The sequence below is a fragment of the Lepisma saccharinum genome, chromosome 30 (genome assembly GCF_977018435.1).
Source record: "Lepisma saccharinum chromosome 30, izLepSacc3.1, whole genome shotgun sequence".
In the NCBI taxonomy this organism is placed as follows: domain Eukaryota; kingdom Metazoa; phylum Arthropoda; class Insecta; order Zygentoma; family Lepismatidae; genus Lepisma; species Lepisma saccharinum.
In genome coordinates, this window is record NC_139258.1 from 20,225,578 (window position 1) to 20,246,417 (window position 20,840).

At 36.6% G+C, this 20,840-nt stretch overlaps 1 protein-coding gene across 1 annotated transcript in view; it reads right to left on the bottom strand.

The window, feature by feature from the left end:
- The window catches only part of unc-45 (unc-45 myosin chaperone), a 73,351-nt gene that overhangs the window by 48,875 nt on the left and 3,636 nt on the right, over window positions 1-20,840 (bottom strand). The window contains exons 3-9 of the mRNA XM_083115646.1: window positions 19,631-19,745; window positions 16,968-17,143; window positions 15,327-15,456; window positions 13,291-13,421; window positions 8,329-8,497; window positions 6,006-6,164; window positions 4,221-4,398 (exon numbers count right to left, since the gene is read on the bottom strand). Of these exons, the coding sequence (XP_082971772.1) occupies window positions 4,221-4,398; window positions 6,006-6,164; window positions 8,329-8,497; window positions 13,291-13,421; window positions 15,327-15,456; window positions 16,968-17,143; window positions 19,631-19,745 (1,058 nt within the window). The remainder of the gene's footprint in view (window positions 1-4,220; window positions 4,399-6,005; window positions 6,165-8,328; window positions 8,498-13,290; window positions 13,422-15,326; window positions 15,457-16,967; window positions 17,144-19,630; window positions 19,746-20,840) is intronic.

The window sequence follows — 20,840 nt, forward strand, 5'->3', positions numbered from 1 at the left end:
GGTGAGCCTGCATTAAATGAAAAATATATACAGAGAGATCAGTTCTGAAAAAGGTCTGAAACACAAGTTTGATTTGATATAGAGCATCGAATGCCAATAATCTGTGTTTGAAAACATGGCTGAACCATGATTTGCACTAATTTTCCATAACCTCCTAATAATGTTTTATACTGGATCAATACATTTAATATTGGTACTCAGTACAGTATTATATCAGTACATCATAAGTGTTATGAAAATTGAATCGATACATTATAAAAAGAGCTTTCTCTGCACATTGTAAGGAATTCCAGACTGAGATTACCTATTGTAGGTGATTTCCTGGGTAGCAGCTAAAATGCACTACCGACTGGACCTCCACAACATAAAAATACCTGCCTAAAGTTCAAATCACAAACCCTGACACCTTCTGTAAACAAAACCACCTGTATGCAGAAAGCATTGCAAACTCATAGAAGTAAAATAATCCACACGAAAATCCAGCTTTGTTACAGGATTCATTACGTAAGGTAAAACAACGATCAATTTGTAGTATGGGATACGCTGCCGCAAATGACGTCTCACTTTAAACCCAATGCTCTTTCTTTTTTTACTTATTGCTTCACCTTTATGGTTAACTCTTTGCACCAGTAATCATTTCCCATAAATTTGGCTTCTTTCTTGCATGCGAATTGAATATATTTTACGTGCATTTTTTTAGACAAAATGATATAACATGGTAATATACATTTCTAAGGATGATATAGATAGGAGTGTATTTGAAATTTGTTTGTAGATTTTATGTAAATTGTATCTTATGGAAATAAAATATATAATGGGCATAAACAGCCATATGCATTGATGTAAGTCCAATAAATATATTGATGATGATCAACACAAGACAAAAAGTTCGTAAATTTATTGTGGTTGGAAACTTTGACAAGCATCCTAATAACGATTTTTGTTCTGCAAAATATAGTGCACTTCGTAAAATAACTTGGTGACATGGCAAGGCAAGGTAAGTGTGAACATTTTGTAGTAATATGCATTGTAACTTTCAATGAGCTTAGAGATTTGTGTACATAATGATATTTTATAACATTGGTTATTTTCTAAAAATAATCATGTGAACAGCAAGAAAGTAGTGCAACTTAGTAATATTGCCTGACTTGTACTTAGAAAAATAACATGCCAAGTTCTATGCGTGCGGGAAAGTCTCCGTGTTCTCCGAGCTTGTTTTCAAAACACCAGCAAGGACAGCCTTTGAAAAGGGGTGAGAAACAGATTATACACAATATTTATGTAACGTTCTGTCAGTGGTATCCTGAGAAACCAGTAAATGAAGTGGTTAAGTTCGTATCCCAGTGCAGTGGCGTGTCAGTGTCTGCAGTTTTAAGGGTTATGAAAGAGAGAATGACCGGGAGAGTAACAATGTATGAGGCTGCATATTCGTCTGATGTTTTGAGAGCGGGTTCTCACATTCAGAGGCTCTTATATAAAATGAATAGGTGCAGCGAACTATGAGAGTAACAGCAGATGATTGCGGTCATGAATCAGCTGACGCGGAGTGATACATCGAATCAGTGAGACCGTTTGTTTACAGAAGGTCTCAGGGTTGGTGATTTACACTTTAGGTATATACAAATCATTGATACTGATCTGAAATAAACTTGTAAATATTCCTTCAATAACATAAATTATTCATTAGCTTCCTTATTTGATATATGCAATAGGTGACTGCTATGGGCTTTTGCTTTGGAAAAGAAACTGCCTATTCAGATATTAGGTTACAAACCCAGCACATACGACCTATAAGTTCACACCACATTTTTTATGAAAATTTCGAATAAATATATATATATACAGGGTGACCTGTAATTAGATGTATTCCCTGAAAGGGATTAAAGTAGAGACAATTTGCAATAAATTTGACCATATGATATCCCGTCCGAAAATTAGTAGTTTTCGATATAATCAAATTTCTATTGTTTTTTTTTAATGACGATTTTCCACATAAAAATAAGAATTGAGAAAAAACAGCTCATTGTATGGCACATATTTCAGCATTTTCTGATAGCTAACAAATAAGTGGTTTGTTGAAAAAAAAAAGTTTTTCCCAAATAACTATCACATGTAAGTAACGGGTAGATTTAAACTTACAAGTGGTGATAAAAAAACACACTCTTAACTCTTTCGCTGCGGTCGTCGCTTTTATTCACAGCATGCCAGGTGCCTTGCTCCGCGGAAGTCGCATTATTGCGAGTTCATACTTCCACTCGCTGCAGTTGTCGCATTTCCGAAGTACGTCACTTTTAGTAGCTTTCTGACATGTGATGATAGTATTTTGAACTAATTGAACTTGTAGTTTTCTTTTTATCCATATGATGTCACTAATTAGGCCTCCGTTTAGAATTCTTTGACATACGAGCATTGAGTGCTCTGACATGTCAGTTTCGAATGTAAATAACATGGCTTTGTCAAGTCGTCAACACTTGTCTGATAATGATGTTACTCAACTGTTATTTGCCGACTCAGAATCAGAAGGTGAATTAAGTTGTGACGATAATAGCGACAGTTTTTATGAGACTTCAAGTGGTGACAGTGATTGTGTAGTGTCTGATGAAGAATTTGTACCGCTGTCCGTAACATCATGGAGCAGAGTGCAAAACAGCGTTGATCTAGGTGCGGGAATTTCAAAATTTTTCAAAATATCATACCACCAGGGACTACAGAATGGTTTGCCAGTGCAAGGAATGACTTTTGTAAGTTCTCTATAACATATTTTTCAATGTAATTTTGTAAAATTATTCTTTCAAACAAAACGTTTTTTTTTCAAAATTTTTCAAAATATCATACCACCAGGTACTACAGAATTGTTTTCCAGTACAAGGAATGACTTTTGTAAGTTCTCTATAACATATTTTGCAATGTAATTGTGTAAAATTATTGTTTCTAAAAAAATGTTTGTAAAATTATTGTTTCTAAAAAAAATGTTTTGTTTTTTGAAAATTTCAAACTTTTTCAAAATATCATACCACCAGGGACTACAGAATTGTTTTCCAGTGCAAGGAATGACTTTTGTAAGTTCTCTCTCATATATAATGCAATGTAATTGTGAAAACTATTTTTTTACAAAAAAAAAAAATATTTTCAAATTTAATTACGCAGCCAAGAAATATTGTGTGCAAGAGAATTCCGCAGTGAAAGAGTTAATTTACTAGGCAACGTATTAATAACAAAAATGGTATGACACGAAGCATACAAATTACTTAAATTACTTCCTTGTGTAATCAGCTATCCAACAAGGTACAAATGTTGCTAACATTCACATTTGTGTACAAGAAATAATACTTCATTCAATTTCATGTGAATGGAATCAATGAACATTACAATTAAAGAACATTACACGTCTTGCTCAAAGTGGGCACCTCCGTTACGAATGCAGGCACGCAGGTTTTTATGGACATTTGGTCTCATAACTCGTGATGTGATGGTGTCCTTGATGTGTTGACCAGCTGTTAAGATCCTCTCCATGAGCTCTTCTTGTGAGTTTACCTGTGTCTTGCAAACTAAGTGTCTTTCATGTGGCTCCATATGTAGAAGTCGCAAGGCGTCAAATCGGGGGATCGAGCCGGCCAGGGAATCGGGCCACCTTGGCTAATCCATTTCTTTGGGTAATTTTCATGACCACTGTCGCATGCCCAGGCAGAAGTATGGATGGGAGTCATCAACAATCATTTGATCGAGCCATCTTTCCTGCCCCAAATGTTAAATGGCATCACTTATGAACGTTTTTTGAGGAATGGGATGGCAATCTTGTTGGAGGATGTGCCTCTAGCTACAAGACATGACATGATTTATCAGCATGATGGCTGCCCAGCTCGATCCCCCGATCGATTTGACACCTTGCAACTTTTACATTTGGAGCCACATGAAAAGACTTAAATTTTGACTGTTTTTGAAAGAAAAAATGTTTATCTTGTGGTCCAAAAATTATGGCATTCATAAAAACAAAACAAACAAAAAAAAATGGGGAAACTAATGCAAAATTACAGATTATTTATCAGTATATCAGATCAGTAAAATTACCAGTAATTTTATGACAAACCAATACACTGATATGCCTGCATCTATTCATACAGATTACACAGACTCATATGTTCCATCCCTAACCTTGACCAATGTGAAAAAAAATTGAAAAGAATGATCAGGGTTCTGCTGTATTTATCACAAATACTTACTTAACATAATCATCCACATTTTGTAGAAACCTCTCCTTAGCCTTATCATAATACATGTTCTCATATATTCGTGACAGGCACACGGCAACAATTGTTCTTGTAGATGAAGTGATGTTCATTGCAGATTCATATTTATATTCTTCTAATTCACTAGCAACTTCCATCAGTCTTTGAACACCTACGAAAAAATTACTCTTTACTAAGAAAAAAGTGTAAACGAAACCGATATCAGTTTGTGCTGATACTGGAATTCATGTCGACCGTTTCCAAAGTTAAGCAAACCTTTGACTGCTTATAACATGGAAATTGTAAGATATTCAACAGTGTTTACTGCATTATAGAGCCTCAGATATTTTTGCATATCTTTGATTACCAATTTATATAAAAACATACATACAGCAGTGAGCACATAAGAAGATCCCGAAATGAAGGAAGGCAGGATTAAAGGGAAAAATCGGTCCATTTGCAGATTTTAAGGGTGGCACGAAGACTTCCACTGGTGTTAGTGTCATTTTAGAAGTGTGTGGGAGTTGGTGTAATGAGTAAAGGTGCTACTATGCATAGTGAAACACACCTGCGTCTATAAACAATGTAATTGATTTCTGTAATCGTGAATGCGCAGAAAAAATATTTGGTGCCAATTACACAGAGCATGTATCTGCGACAACAGGCTACTGCTTTCTTTTCAGTGTACAGAACAATTTTTGTACTTCTTTATTGTGTGTTATATGACAATGACTTGTGCTCCTGCACCTGTTACAGTGAGACCAGTGTGTGTGTTTCAGACACAGGGTGCAATCCCCTCACTAACAGTGGAGTCATCTGTCACCATATCACTTCACTTCCGTCAGGGATCTTCTCATATACATACATACACACACCATTCGGCATTTGGTATGATATAAATTGTATAACACATTTCTTGTGTTAATTGCAACAAGGTTATCTTCTGTTTTTACACTGACAACCATAAAGAATCTAACATTAATTTTGTATTAATTTATAGGGATGTGCCGATATGAAATTTTGGCCGATACCGATAAGGTACCAATATAAAATTTACCGATACGATAATCGATATTCTACCGATCTGATATAAAATTAGAAATTGTCCTTGAAGAATCTGAAAGGTTCATTGACATCCTTAATAAATGTGTGTTTCGAGGTGACTGCAGTGCAAAAGAAGTTGAATATTTTATTAGAAAGTAGGGTATGGAGATTATCCATAAAAATTACAACAGAATGGCAGAATTTTGCACTAAATTATCAGATATTTATTGATATATCCGATCAGTAAAATAATCGGTAATTTTACCGATAAACCAATATACCGATATGCCTATATCGGCCGATACCAATAGAGTACCGATTAATCGGTCCCATTTATAATTAACATATAATTTAATGTATAAAATATACACTAAAAAAATTAAAGTAAACTCTATACTTGAAGAAGACTATTAACAATATCCTTCCCTTATTTTCTTTGGTAATTAATGTTGAACCACGGCAATTGGAGATTACAGACTTTATATATACACCTGTGGCTAGACATTCTAAAATAAAAATGCTTGTGGCATACCTAATGGCGAATTTGGCCATACAAGTATAACATTTCCAAGTCCATTATTTTTAGAAAAGCATTTGGTTCAAAATAGTTGCAAAAATCTGGCTGAGATGAAACTTCATTGCATATAATAATAATAATACAAAAAGTAATCGGCAACTTTGTTAGTGATTACTTCAAAAACGTAAAGAGTTACTTCATTACCTTGCCTCACTTACCTTTTATCTCCACCAGCCTCTCTGCCCAATCCAGTGCTGTGTAATGTATATTCCTCGTCAGCAGCTCAATAATAGCATCACGACCAAGGCCAGTTAAGGTACGGCTAGTCGTGGTAACCAACAGAGTCGTCAGCAGTGTATCAATCTCCTTTTTATTTTCTGAAAAATAATGTAACAATCTTTCACACACTTATTAACAACTTACAGAACGTACTAAAAACTGATTCAAATAGATTACAGGGAGGAAGAACAACATGATATCTTACATGTTAAATAAATAACTTATGAAAAAGAGTTGTATTAATTTACTGTAAACTCTCTATAATCTGTTAGTTCTCATGCTCTTACCCAAATACAGCCTGAAAAATAGCATACAAAACACAGGGGTATGGAGAGAATTACAACTAAAAACTGTTCCATGTTTTGGGGAATGAAAGACAGGCTGGTATAAAAAATACACAGAAGTAAATTACCATATTGGCACAAAAATTAGTGACACCCTAAAAATTCGAAGGGGGGGGGGGGAAGAAAAAAGACAATACCCGGATATAAGCTGCAACCGTAAAATTTAAAGGAAAAAAAAGATTTTCAGGAAGATTGTAAAGAAAAAAAGGTAAAGTGCTCCCCTGTGCTTAGCACCATGCCATGCAGGCGTATAGAGGGTGTGGGGGTAACGTCCCACACTTTCTTGATCCGGTCGTGAGAGGGGGTGATGTGATCAGCATCATGCCCCTGACCGCATTTACCCCCCAGGGTTTCCCCCAGGTACCCATGTCATTCGACGCTGGGTGGGTGCCGGGGCTGCTTCCAACGTTTGAAAAGTTCCCGGATTGAGGAAAGAAACATTTCTGGCACCAATTTTTTTCTAAACAATATTACATATAGAATTTTTCTTCAAAACATTTATTCTCTTTGTTAGGCTCAGTATCAACCATTATTTACTACTAGTAGCATACATTATTTCTTTCTTGCCATTGTTCGCCATAGAATACCTTCTTTCCGACATGTATCCAAATCAGACACCATGGCTGCTCTGAACATTCACTCTTCATCCTTTCGTGTGATCTAGCTGACATGAAATTTTTATACAAGATAATAAATGGCAAAATCAGAACAGATCTCCTAATCAGTTAATTCACACTTAGGGTACCCCAAAAGCAAATGTGCAACCTGCAACTCTTCCACAACCGACCACTGGGCTATCCCTTCTAAAACACTCCTTGTTTTATAGGCTGCCAGATATCTACAACAAACTTCCCCTGGATGTAGATATTTTCCTTCCAGAACGTAATTTTTATGTATTACTGACCAAGAAGATGTAAATATATCCCATCTTGTTATTGTTTTTATCTTTTATTATTTGATGTTTCTACTTTATGTTGTTTCAGTGTAAAATGGCCAAATAAGACTATCTGAAATTCTGAGTAAATAAATAAATAAGACAAAAAATAAGTAAACAATTTACTTAACATAAGAGTATACCAGCATTGCATCTTCACATTTCAGATATAACAGACATAAATAGTGCCGGTATTATGAATAACATCTACCCATGGATTGTTAGCAAAACATATTATGCAAACATGCAACAGCATCCTGGCTACAAGTAACCGTGAGGCTCGCATTTTCATGTCCTGCAGAATAGTGCTACACTCTTATACAGGATTTTTCTTATGACCTTGAATCAAACTGGCAGGGTGGATGGAGACGAGATATGGAAACAAAGTCTGGAAACAAGTCATTAAAAATTTATAAACCAAAACTAGGTGGGGCTGCCTAAGACAGTGGAATAAGACCATTGAAAGATGTAGCTTATAGATTTAATACGGACATTACTGCAGTGAATCGTAGCACTATACAATGAAAATGTTACAGTAGGTCTTCAAAATGGCGGACCTCTGTTGCATCTGTTCTAAGATCCCTGGAGTCATTTTGACAATATCACAGAATGCAAAGTTAGGTTACGATGCAAGGGGTGTCCTTCAGCTCGGCACCCAATCGCAAGCTGTTACTGTAAGGCAGTGATAACTGCAAAATATTGCAGGTCATAATGATATGGGAACTGGGTTCATCAACAACTATTTTTGGCTTTATAACTTCTTAACTACACGTTTCCGACCGGGATTCCTCATCTTATATTGGTACTTGGGTCAATCTCCACCCATCCTGTCTGTTTGATACAAGGTTACCGAAGATGTGCTCACAATTTATCAAACCAATTATAAATTATCATAAAATGTTACCTCTTAAAGGTAGCAGCACATTTACATTGCACCCAGTATAAAAGTGAGGTGCCAAACCACTTTTTCAGGTGATGATTTACCTTGACACATCTCCTTAATGGGTTTGCTATCAGGTTTGTTCTCCATTCCACTCAAACTGTTCAGGATAGTCTGCAAGCAATACTGGGAAGCATTCACTTGTTCTTCAGTCTCACAGTTGAGAATATCTATGAACCATGGAATTCCTAGATCCTGAAGAACAATTTTAGTCTGCAAAGAAGAAAAATAAACTTGCTTGATGTGGTTGAAGAGAAGATAAAATGCAAATAAAAAATTCCCCAAATGAATTCTGTAATAGGGAGAGAACAGGGTAAAATGATCATGCTTAATTTCTGATTGGTTGGTGATGGCATCATGTGGTAAACCATCTCTAAAAGTGAGATTAAGACTGTCAGTGTGAATTACAGGGTAGCTACTCTAGGACCTTCATAAAATTCAAGTATAATTCCCGGTTTTCAAGGTGAATTTTCCAAATATTCAAGGCTACAAGCACATGTTTTCTCTATTTCAACTTACGTATTACCACCTCTCGTCACCCACACACAAATATATTAACAATAAAGAGTGTGTGTGATTGCAATGTATCCAAAAATTTCTAATTCAATTAAATCAAATGCTATACAGGGTAAGTCAAAATGATGGACCCGATTTCAGACATTTATTCTGTGAAATATGATAAACAAATGTTATTGTGAGACATGTGCTAAGAAAGGTAAACTGTCAAAGTTTTTTTTCAAACAAATCACAAGTGTTCTATGTGAGCACCTCGCGTAACACGGCACACATCAAGCTTATAGTCTATCTCCTGCCAAACCTTGTGTAGCATGTTGCGGTCAATATCAGCAATAGCTGCTGTGATGGGGGCATGCAGGTCATCCAATGTTGTTGGAAGTGGTGGTACGTAAACATGATCCTTGACAAAACCCCACATGAAGAAATCATATGGGTCAAGTCGGGGGAACAAGGTGGCCAATGAAGGAGAGGTCGATCCTCCAGATATGCACGGCCTATCCAACGTTGTTTCAATGCCCCATTGAGATGGTTCCTGAACGCTGCCATGATAATGCGCAGGGGCACCATTCAATTGGAGAATGAAATCTATGCTATCCTCTGCAAGCTGTGGAAGGAGCCATAGTTGCAGCATATCAAGGAAAACAAGTCCTGTCACAGTACGTTCATGGAAGATAAAGGGCCCATAAATCTTTTCATGGGAAATTGCACAAAAGGCATTCACTTTGGGAGAATCACATTCGTGTTCCACAAATTTATGGGGGTTAGCAGTTCCCCAAATCCTTATGTTGTGTCTATTCACTTTCCCTGAAAGGTGAAAAATTGCTTCATAACTGTAAATTGACCTCTGAGAACCCATCCGTTTCCATTAATGCGAGGAAATCAGCACAGAAGGACGCGCACAAACCATAATCAGTGTCTTTTAAGGCTTGAACTAGTTGCAAGCGGTAGGGTTTCATTTGTAAACGTTTCCGCAGAATCCGCCAGACAGTTTTCTGTGGAAGTTGAAGTTCTCTCGCTGCCCGGTAGGTGGACTTCCGTGGACTTCGCACGAAACATGTGCGCACTCGTTCAACTGTCTCTTCCTCAGTCGATTGACGGCCAGTCGATTTTCTTTTACAGATGCAGTACCGAATCTTTGAAATGTTCATATCACTTACGAATGGCCTTCCCCGTAGGTGTTTCTCTCCGATATTTAGTACGGAAATGCCATTGCACACTAATCACAGACATGTTCACATGATAATCAAGCACACAGAAAGATCTCTGTTCTCCAGTCAACGCCATTTTCCTGTTCGCTGCTTACTGCTAGCGGTAGAAAGTGGAAACACTGCGTGGAAACTAAACTTTGAAAGTTAACCTTTGGAAGCGCATGTCTCACAATAACATATGTTTATTAGATTTCACAGAATAAATTTCTGTAATCGGGTCCATCATTTTGACTTACCCTGTATATACTTTAAAAATATATTTAATACAATTTAAGTTTACATTTCCCACTTCACATTTTTAGACTGGGCCTCCCCGATGGCGCAGTGGTGGCGTCGTCGCCTTGTAATCAAGGGGTCCCGGGTTCGATACCCAGTGGAGGCACATAGTGGTTCGGACTCCACTTTAAACTGTAGGACCAGTCCCGATTAGCCTTACTGTGCATAAAGTGGACTTATAACACTAAATCAACCAACCAACATTTTTAGACTGGAAATACATCTACAAGCACAAGTCACAAATGTTACGGTTTATATTAAAATCTACAAAAAATTGACGACTGGGGTCCTGGGTTCGAATCCTGGCCTGGGCATGGATGTTTGTGAGAAGTGTCCATCGATCAATTTCATCATATCATCGTTCATCCCCTCGCAAATTAGCCAAAACTGGCTCAAAAAGTAAAGCAAATCAATCAATCAATCTACAAAAAAATGTTAATTGTAAGAATTTCATACTAAAATTTACCTAATTATCTTCAAAATATCTTATCTTCCGTCCGTCAGATATTGTTCTGCAAAGGACACTAACAAAGTAACCGTGTTGAGAGAATTCTGTTTTATTTTCCATGCAGCTTTCTTTTCTTTCCTCGACAAAAATAAAAACCAATCTGTGAAAAAATTGCCTCAGGGCATTTATAAATATTACACATTATTGGATTAATAAAAGTCGCATTTTTTCACGTCTACGGAGAAAAATTCAAGCAAATTCACATAATTCCCAGAGCCAATAATTCACGCATAATTCCTGGAATTCCCGATGAGTAGCCACCCTGGAATTAGTTTTGCTCTCATATTTCCTTAAAATTTCATGGCAGAAAACATTATTTCAAGACATCTTGATGTAAGGTAAATAAATTATAGTTTTGCAATTTGCCTGATTATTGCATTCTGATTAGCCTCTTCCTTATAAAAGCAAAGCAGCATGCCATGAAGGCATATAGGGGGGTGTGGAGTTAGGCCCCACACTTTCTTGATGGCAGCCAAAGGTGGGGGTGATGTGATCAGCACCATGCCCCTGGCTGCCTTTACCCCCCCCCCCCCCGAGTTTCCTACAGGTACCCAGTGTGTATGTAAGGTCCTGTTGTTTGAGCACAAATGTGTGTGTGTCTGTTGGACTGAACTGAGTTGTGTAATTTTGCACGCGAAAGGAAACTGAACTCACTTACCGCATGTCACGTTGTAGCACAAACCTTCGTCTCTGGTGTGGAGGACCATAATGTTGTATTTCATAGGGTTGATTCCCTTCGGATGTTTAGTGGAATGACACTCACTGATATGAAACAATTATATATTCTTATAAACACAAAGACTACATGTTTATACGAACATCAAGTCCTTCATATGCTTCGCCATATTGTCTTGCGCACTGCTCGAGTGTCACTTTTCTGGGTTTGAGTATGCATTAGCAATGCAAAACTGCATTGACCTGACATCTATTGATAAAAATGACAACCATATCAATTGTCACCTCAGACACCCACTTTATATGATGGTGGGTGGGTGCCTGAGCTGCTTGAACAGGTGGAAAAAAGTCCCAGTTCTCCCCTACCAGTGATCGAACCTGGGTCTCTTGCATGGTAGTCAGGTGACTTAACGACTGAGCTAGCGTGGCTGCGGTATAAGCCCCTTATTATAAATCATTTTAACACTTAACAAGGCAACCAGTGTCTATCACACATTGTTGCTTATATTTTTTGTCACATACTCCAAATGATATTTCCTGTGAACATGATATTTCTTGACTTTGTTTGTTTCATTCTTTTTTCTCATTTCACAATATTTGACTTTGTTTGATAAAGAATGTCAGGTGTAAAAAAATATTTTCAATTTCATTTACGTAAACGGGCAAGCAGTGTCTGTCAGACACAATGTGCAATTGATATGTAAAGAAGTCTACTTGAATATGTATTAACAAATGTTTAATAGTATTTAATAAAACATCACATAAAAATATTACTAACGTTAAAATAGAAAAAATGAAAAATATATGAGCAAATTAAACAATTTCCTCACACTACCTTCCGGCCTAATATGTTTCATATACTATTCTGCAAAAATTACAACATGTAATTACGATGATGATGAATAAAAGAATTATGGACATAACAATGATGAGTAGGTTAAATATTATGTTACTCGATTATTTCCACAGTGATGAAACATAAAAATCTCGCATTAGAAGGGCAAGATCCATTTAAAACAATGCAGTGTTCGACAGACACTGCTTGCCCGGACACATTACAAAAATAGCTTGAATGGATAAGGGTTAATGATTGATTGATTGGTTTAGGTTATTTTGCATCGCTTCCCTGCCACTTCGCTAATCGAAACAATGGGGTTGAATGGTGATGGAATGGATGAAGGAACAAACACATATGGACAGCACAACAGAAGCCCCACAGAAGATTAAACTGGCTGGTTGGAATTTGGGCTGTTTTACAAAGGATCACCCCATACATAAATTGTTAAAAACTTATGACTATGAGTACATATTATTGTAACATACACACAAAGAGACCAAGCACATATGCATAAACAGGAGAGAAAATTAACAAAAACGAAGGGGAAATTGGAATAAAATGGGTAGAACTAAGCATGTGGACAGCAAGTTGGTAAAGTTTCCAGAGCTACCTTCAATTTTCTGCACAAAAATGGAATGCAAGATGAAAAAACCAGTTTACCTAGGAGGAAATAAGGACACACATTCCTTCCTTAGAGGTGTAGAGTGACCAGCCATGTGAGGTTGTGTTGTTGTATGTGTAGCTTGAAAAAGTTCTGGGAAACCAGAACAAAACGTCGCAGATAAAATCAAATAAAAACCACTAAAAATAACAGTGTTGGATTATTTTCCATGTAAAAAAAGTGGTTATGCAAACCTTCAAGAAAAACATAAAACTAACAAAAATTCTGTGTTGATTTGTGATAAGACCAGATTATAGATAAAAGTCAATACAAAATTACCCAAATCCAAAATTCAAAAATATATGTCAACACTTGAATACATACCCTCTCGACATTGCTCTTGCAAAGCTCACCAACAATCCTTACAGCTGCTAGGAAAATATCTTTGTTCTTTTCCACCTTCAACAACTTGTTTATTTTCTGCACAACCCCCTCCTTGACCATTATCTCAGAACCTGAAAATATAAAAATAATGGTACCTGAAGATTAGGCACATAATTACTTTAACAGAATTGAAACATTGCCACTTAACACATCTCTTCGCCATTAAAACTATCACATGATGTAGAGGGAGGTTTTAATGTTGTCTTGTAATATATTACTGGTTGATCAATATGAAAATTTGGCTTATACCGATCTTCTACAATTAATATACAGGGTGATTCATATTCTACCACAATTAACGTACAGGGTGATTCATCAGTCTGTGAAACATTCTATAAATTTATTATACGCAGACAATACAACTGACAGTGGTAACTCTGATGCCCATACAATGACAATCTGTGAAACATTCTATAAATTTATTATACGCAGACAATACAACTGACAGTGGTAACTCTGATGCCCATACAATGACAAGCTCCCAACGCACTTCACAAATGCTCAATGTGTCCATTTTTGCTGATGAGGCGGTTATCTTTACCAATGCTGTGTTTTTTGATTGATTGAGTTGCTGTTTTAAGTCCACTTTCTGCACATTAAGGCTAATTGGGACTGGAACTACAGTTTCAAGTGGGATCCAAACCACTATGTGCCTCCACCGGGTATCGAACCTGTGACCCCTTGATTACAAGGAGACGACACTACCACTGTGCCATCGAAGAGACCCAATGCTGTATTTTATCCTTACGCATTAGGTCATGGTCGATGAGAGCCACAGTCATGGTGATATGGTTGCAAAGTTCCTGAAGATTATTAGGGAGTGTGGGGCTTTCTGAAATTCTGCTCGAAGTCTTCACTGAACAGCCACCGTGGACAAGGTACTTGTGTCTTCCATTTCTAAATGTTTTGCAGACTAACAAATCACAGTGTATATAACCACATGAACGCAATGGGTTTTGCGTTTGAAGGAACTGCATATTTACACATTTGCTTTACACTAGATTACGGGCTATTTGAAGGGCTCGAGAGTAAAACACGGTAAGTGACAGTTTGGCCAACATGGAGGTTGTTAAACAGAAAAGTTATTAGGAGCTATACTGTAGATAAATTGTTTACGTGTGTTCACCAATTTCAGAAGCGTTCAAGAGTCCAATGCAAATTGCAGGACATGGCAATTACTTGCAATAATTGAAAGATGGCTTTCTTTACTTTGTAACTCAAAAATGACCAAAATGTCACTTACCATATTATACTCTTGAGCCCTTCATTTATAGAAATATTGTACTATACTGATAGTATACTGATTAACATGTCATAACCCTACAAAACATGCATACAAGGGAGAAAATAACATTCACATACCCTATTATCAGTCTTTTCAGATACTACAAAACATTATATTATTATTGTAATAAGTACAAGAATATTTTCTACATCACACAAAAACTCAGCCCTGGCCTGTGTGGAAGAGTGGTTAGGTAGCTATGATGACAAATCCATCTTCTATTTCATCACTTAATCAATCATCCTCATCATTGAGGTTAACATATATGCATGGTCATGAAAATAGACAGCTGGGCAGACCTCTTTCCAGGGCACTTTTGTGTCATCCCTGACCTTTCGAGCAAATACTGTCAGAGTGTGTCATATGGATTACAAAGACCAACTCTACAGCAAGATATTTCTTTCTCTTAAATCTCAGAACAAACGGGGTTGTGCTCCAAAGTCTCACAGCAGGTACTTCTGCCACCTGCCTAATTTCATGGTGGTGTGCATAGTGATGCAGAAAATTAATGTAAATTAACCAAAATTCAACCATAAAAAACACAAGCTGTTATTCAACACTTCAAAAAATAAACACTCATCTTCACCGAAGACAGATTTTGGAGCCTGTCAATGCGATTTGTACTAAAGCATGGAAATTTGGTATATTTATTATCGACTGTCACTCATTACACTATTTATTTGCATCTTACCTGCTTTTTCCTTAGCCAATACCAACAGGTTATTCATAGCGGTTTCTCTCTTCTCTTTGTCTGCTCCTATATCAAAGGCAAAGCTGAACATAGACGACACTTTGTTGGCCGTTTGAGCATTCTGACGCAACTGCAAGAGACAAGAGTTTAAGATGAAGTTTAATTTGCTAAAATATACAAGTAATGCATCAATCAAAGCAACGTTGCCATCAGAAGTGATTTGAAATGGCATTACTATTATGTTATTCATACAGGCACATATTTTTGGTAAATAAAAAAAAGCAAAATTTCGGTACAAAAATGGAGTCAATTTTGAGTTCAAAAGCAGTAAATAAAATAAAATTTCAGTGTTATAGCGGTGAAAAATTGGATGAAAAGTAGTATATAAAAGACATTTTGGTTTTAAAATTGTGAATATAATCCTAAATTTGATTTAAAAACTACACTTATTACAAAAAATTAACATTTCACTTCTAATAGCACATTTATGTAGTTATCAGAGTATTAAGTTCATTTCTGTGTAAGGTAAAGGTAAAGTATTCCCCTGTGCTTAGCACCATGCCATGAAGGTGTATAGGGGGTGTGCGGGTAACGCCCCACACTAGCTTGATCAGGTCGTGAGTGGGGGTGATGTGATCAGCATCACGCCCCTGACCGCCTTTACCCCCGAGGGTTTCCCCCAGGTACCCATGTTATTCGACGCTGGTTTATTTCTGTGTAAAGGAGTCCATTTTTGCTTCTCCAATATTAACAACAGAATTAATCCTTTTTTCGTGAATTGCATAACACTCAGGATAATTCAAACCTCAGAAGGTGCCGAGTCGATAAATAAAACCTAAATTTCATGTTTAACAGTTAATTTTGCAGTTCATTTCACATTATTTCGTGACAAAACATGGTAGCAAAATGCATCTCACACCTTTCAAAAACATGAAGAATTACCACTAAAATGTGTTTTTTGACATTTTGTTTTTTCGTTAAAAAAGAAATATGCATGCTCCTAGTTATTGATTGATTTGGTTTATTTTACTTCACTTTTCTGCAACTTTTGGCTAATCGCAAAGATGGATATGAGTGATGATATGATGAATGGACACTCACAAATACCCATGCCCAGGTAGGGATTCAAACCTGGGACCCCTGGTGTTGCAGCACGAGGCTGGCTCTTATATTATTGTCTCCAGGATGATCACAAAAAAGCCTCCTGATGGCGTAAAGCTAGTTGAAAGAATAAAATTAAAAAATTCTGTTTTTGTCTTTTCCGTCGAAAGCCATGGAGGGTCACATGAATGCCTGAACCAATCATCTTTGTCCAGTTGCCGTGGTGAGGGGAAATTCTCATGGTATTCTGCATTGCCAATCTTTTTGTTTTGAGTCATTTTTGAAAAAGGTGTCACCCTCAACATGCACGGCGAAGCCTAATGGTTACTGATGATAAAACACTTTGACATGAAAGGGAATGATTTCCTTTAGCGGCTTCCAACTACCATCTATTGTAAAGTTATTTGTATATATATCTAAGGGGGAAGAGAGTGTCCATGTAATGTACTAATTATTAAAATGATGTGGTCATTAAAGCACATTAAAAGAAGAAAATTTAGAGACGAACAAGGAATCATATGTTTCTGACATAACACTTACCCTTTCCTGAACTATCTCATGCAGTCTCGAAAGAACAGGCTGTATAGCTTTGTTGGTTGGATCAACTGCATGGATTTGCCTTGCATCCCGGTAGGCTTCTTCAAACTTTTCAAGCGTCTCAAGTGCCTGGCATCTGCGGAATAAAGCCTTAGGATCATTTGGCGAGATGTCCAGTGCTGGAATGAAAACAGGAAAATATAGTCAAGGTATTTTCAGAAGAATAAACAATATACATTTTTTATCAACTTTGAATATTGGGACTTTTCTCATGGACACAAACATCCATGCATTTCCCATGATTCAAGCCCAACAACACTCCCGACTTTGAACCAATGACACTGCTGGTAGCTTCCACATTCTCACCAATAGCAATGCTTGGAAACTAACAATTTAAAGTTGTACAAAATACTTATTAGTATTAACATGTAAATATTTCACTGCGTTTCGTTTCAAAACATTTAAAGTATTACATCAGAATATTAAAATTTGTATTACTGAATCACAAAACCTATTTTTATTATAATTTATTATAAATAAATGAAAATTTTAATTTTGCATAATTTCCAGGATAATTAAGACTCCAAAAGTGTTGCAAGTGATTGTTTAGATCTCACAAAATACCCAAACTTTGTAAGTACCAAAGAGTATCAGTGAACAAATTTTCTAGTATTACATATCACATTATGTTCGGTTCTATCCAATGTTTACCATTCTGTAGACAACAGTTGGTAGTGTAAAAGAGAAATCATCATATAGTGATAATAATATTATAAGTACAATTACTTTAATTTACACACACATTTACATAGTTATCCAGTTATTCAATTGTTATCTATGCTACTGTTTGAAATGAACTCAGTGTGGCCAGTGCATCGAGTTCCATGTCTGCAGTTTTCCGTCTTTTCAGGCCATGGCATTATTTATTGTGAAGGTTTTAGGGTTCACACCCCCCTCCAATTTTACCACCTGAAATGTGTGGCATGTTTGATTGAGTTGGTCTTTTAAGTCCACTTTGTGCACAGTAAGGCTAATCGTGACTGGACCTACAGTTTAAAGTGGGATCCGAACCACTATGTGCCTCCACTGGGTATTGAACCCGGGACACCTTGATTACAAGGCGACGACGCTACCACAGCACCATCGGGGAGGCTCATGTGGTATGTTTGATTCATGCCAAGTTCAGAGATCAAAATGAGCAACTCATTTTCAAATAAATATACAAGCTTTACAAAAAGAGCAACACAAGCTTTATTCTTAGAATCACAGTCCACTGTGTGAGCCCTCACTTTCACTTCTGGGCATCCAGTGATGTTCCTGGTTCAGACTGAAAATTTCCTTACGACTGTCCCACGATTCCTGGGCTAATTGACAAAGGATATCAAACTTGATCTTCCTTAACTTGTAAGGATGCACATATGGGTAAAAATTACCCAGAAAATTTTGAAATCTAATTTATGATCACTTCCGATGTGTGTCAGAGGCCACCCTTCTCAGTACCTTTCCAGTGAACCCTTCTGAGTATCAGGGCCTTGAATCGGAAGTTAGTTTGTTCTGTTCGCAGGGCAAAAGAAACACTGCCTGGGTAAATTTCACCCATCGTGCACTCATACATTTCAGTTTGCTATCTCACCATGTCCTTTACTTTTCATGTTTATCAATTGTGTGATTCAAAGCAAATGTTCAAAATTATTAAAATTCAGAATTAAGAAGTAATTTTTCTTCTGCGTAATTTTTATCCAGATCACATCCTTAAGTTAGGGCAGAGAGCACTCGTCTTACCATCCTTTTTTTCTCAACTTTATCTTTGTGTAAAGAAATAAATATGTTCAAACTTAATAAAATTAGATAATCATTGAAGGTACTTTTGCATGTTAGAGGCACACTCCACAAGTGTACATTGCATGTTTGAAAACAATTAAAATTCAGACTTAAAGCAATTTTTCTTCAGAGTATTTTTTACCCAGTGTGCATCCTGCCAGGTTAAAATCTTGATGAGATGTGTGTCCCACCTCATATCCATTCAATGTTGCCAATTCTTGTATGGACATCTACATGTTGATATTTGGTGGTCATATGCCTCTTTACATATCACCATGATTTTGGGGACAATAAGGTAACACTTTTACATTTGTCCACAAGTATACATGTAAATATACATAAGAGCAGAATCCAGAAATAACACAAAATAAATATATATTTAAATTCACTTGGTATTAGCGCAGGAGCTTACATTCTATGCTAGCTATCTGCAAACCCCAGAATTTTTTTTAAAGCTGAAAAACATTAATGATAAAGAACACCCTTTCAATACAACCTTTTTTTTTTCAATTCGAACAGCACAGGATAGTGAGGTAGCCCACACCTTAAAACCGCATACATCTCTGTATTAGTGTGTACGTTCTGTATGTACTAGTAATATTACCTTACCTGAACCATCACCAGGAATCAAATCAGGGTGCTAACGATTACTATCAGTACAGTTATACAACCTGCACAATGATAGTTACAGATTGGCCAAGGTAAGAATAACCACATGGCACTGGCGTCACAGGACTCACAGGCACTAGAGGAGAAAACAAATGACCGTACACTTTATTTTGCAAGATTACCAGGACCTTTCTTATCTTGGATAAGCTGAATGCCAGATGAAATGAAACACTTACATTTAGTACAATCATCTATCACTTTTTGATAATCGTTAGTCTTCAAATACGCAGCAGCTCGATTCTTGTAGTACACAGCTTTATCATTATTATCCTCTTTTGTCAACTTTATGGCCTGGAAAGAGACAGAAACAATAAACAATAGAAGCAAGCTCATAAAAAGTAGAATAGCAGATTTATGCTCTAAAGTTTATTTATCATGGAGTTGGTTATGCTCTTAGGTCAACATCTGTCCACTCTTAATTTTTGTTGCTTGAAATTTGGTAGATGAAGATGTATTGTGAATATAAAAGAACAGATCTTTTGTATGCACAAACACATACATAATACTGGAAACTGAATCAAGTAAACTGTATTTTCTCCAAGCTATCCATCTTATCCATGCATGCAATGACTGAATTGATATCACAATCATGTGAGCTAGGTGGAATGGCATTGTGCCAATCTGACAGGATTATTTTTTTCTGTTGATCTGCGATCACCTAGCCTCTTATCAATGCCTATTCTGAAGGAAAATACTGTCTTGTAAATGCAGTCACAGCATGGTGCTGATTACACCACCTCTACTATGAACCAGACGGAGGGACATTGCCCAAAATTGGTCTTGCTGCACGTAATTAAGAAAATGAATTCATCTGGAAATTATAATTGATGTAAATTGCATTAAGGTTTAAATGTTTCTGAATGAATATGATTTGCATAGCTATGTCATCAACAAAAATTATTATTATTTGTAGCCTATATGCTTCGCAGACAAATGAAGTCAAACTTTACTACAGTTTTAAAGCGTCACACATGTAACGCATTTATGTTAATACTTTTTATGCATTCAGGCTACGCTATCATCAAGTTTTTTTAATGGTTAGCAGTCACCATAAAGTACTTCATAATCCTACGAACTTGGTTCATTATGAATATTTTAATCCAATCGCATGTCTAAAACCTTACATTTGATGTGTGAATGTCATGTAATGCTGGAATGTCCCATGGTATGTGTGTGAGGCACACTCCCTATGGGCCAGCGTGGCATTGCAGAAAAAAATATGTACTATTGACAAAGAATGCATACACCCAATTTTCCACAAATACAATGTTACAGCATAAGTCATGACATTTTTTTAAATCAGGATACAGGTCTGGCAAGAAAATTCTAAAAATACAAATGAAAGGGTTTGTATGGTATTTTGGAATGAATGATCAATGCAGATCC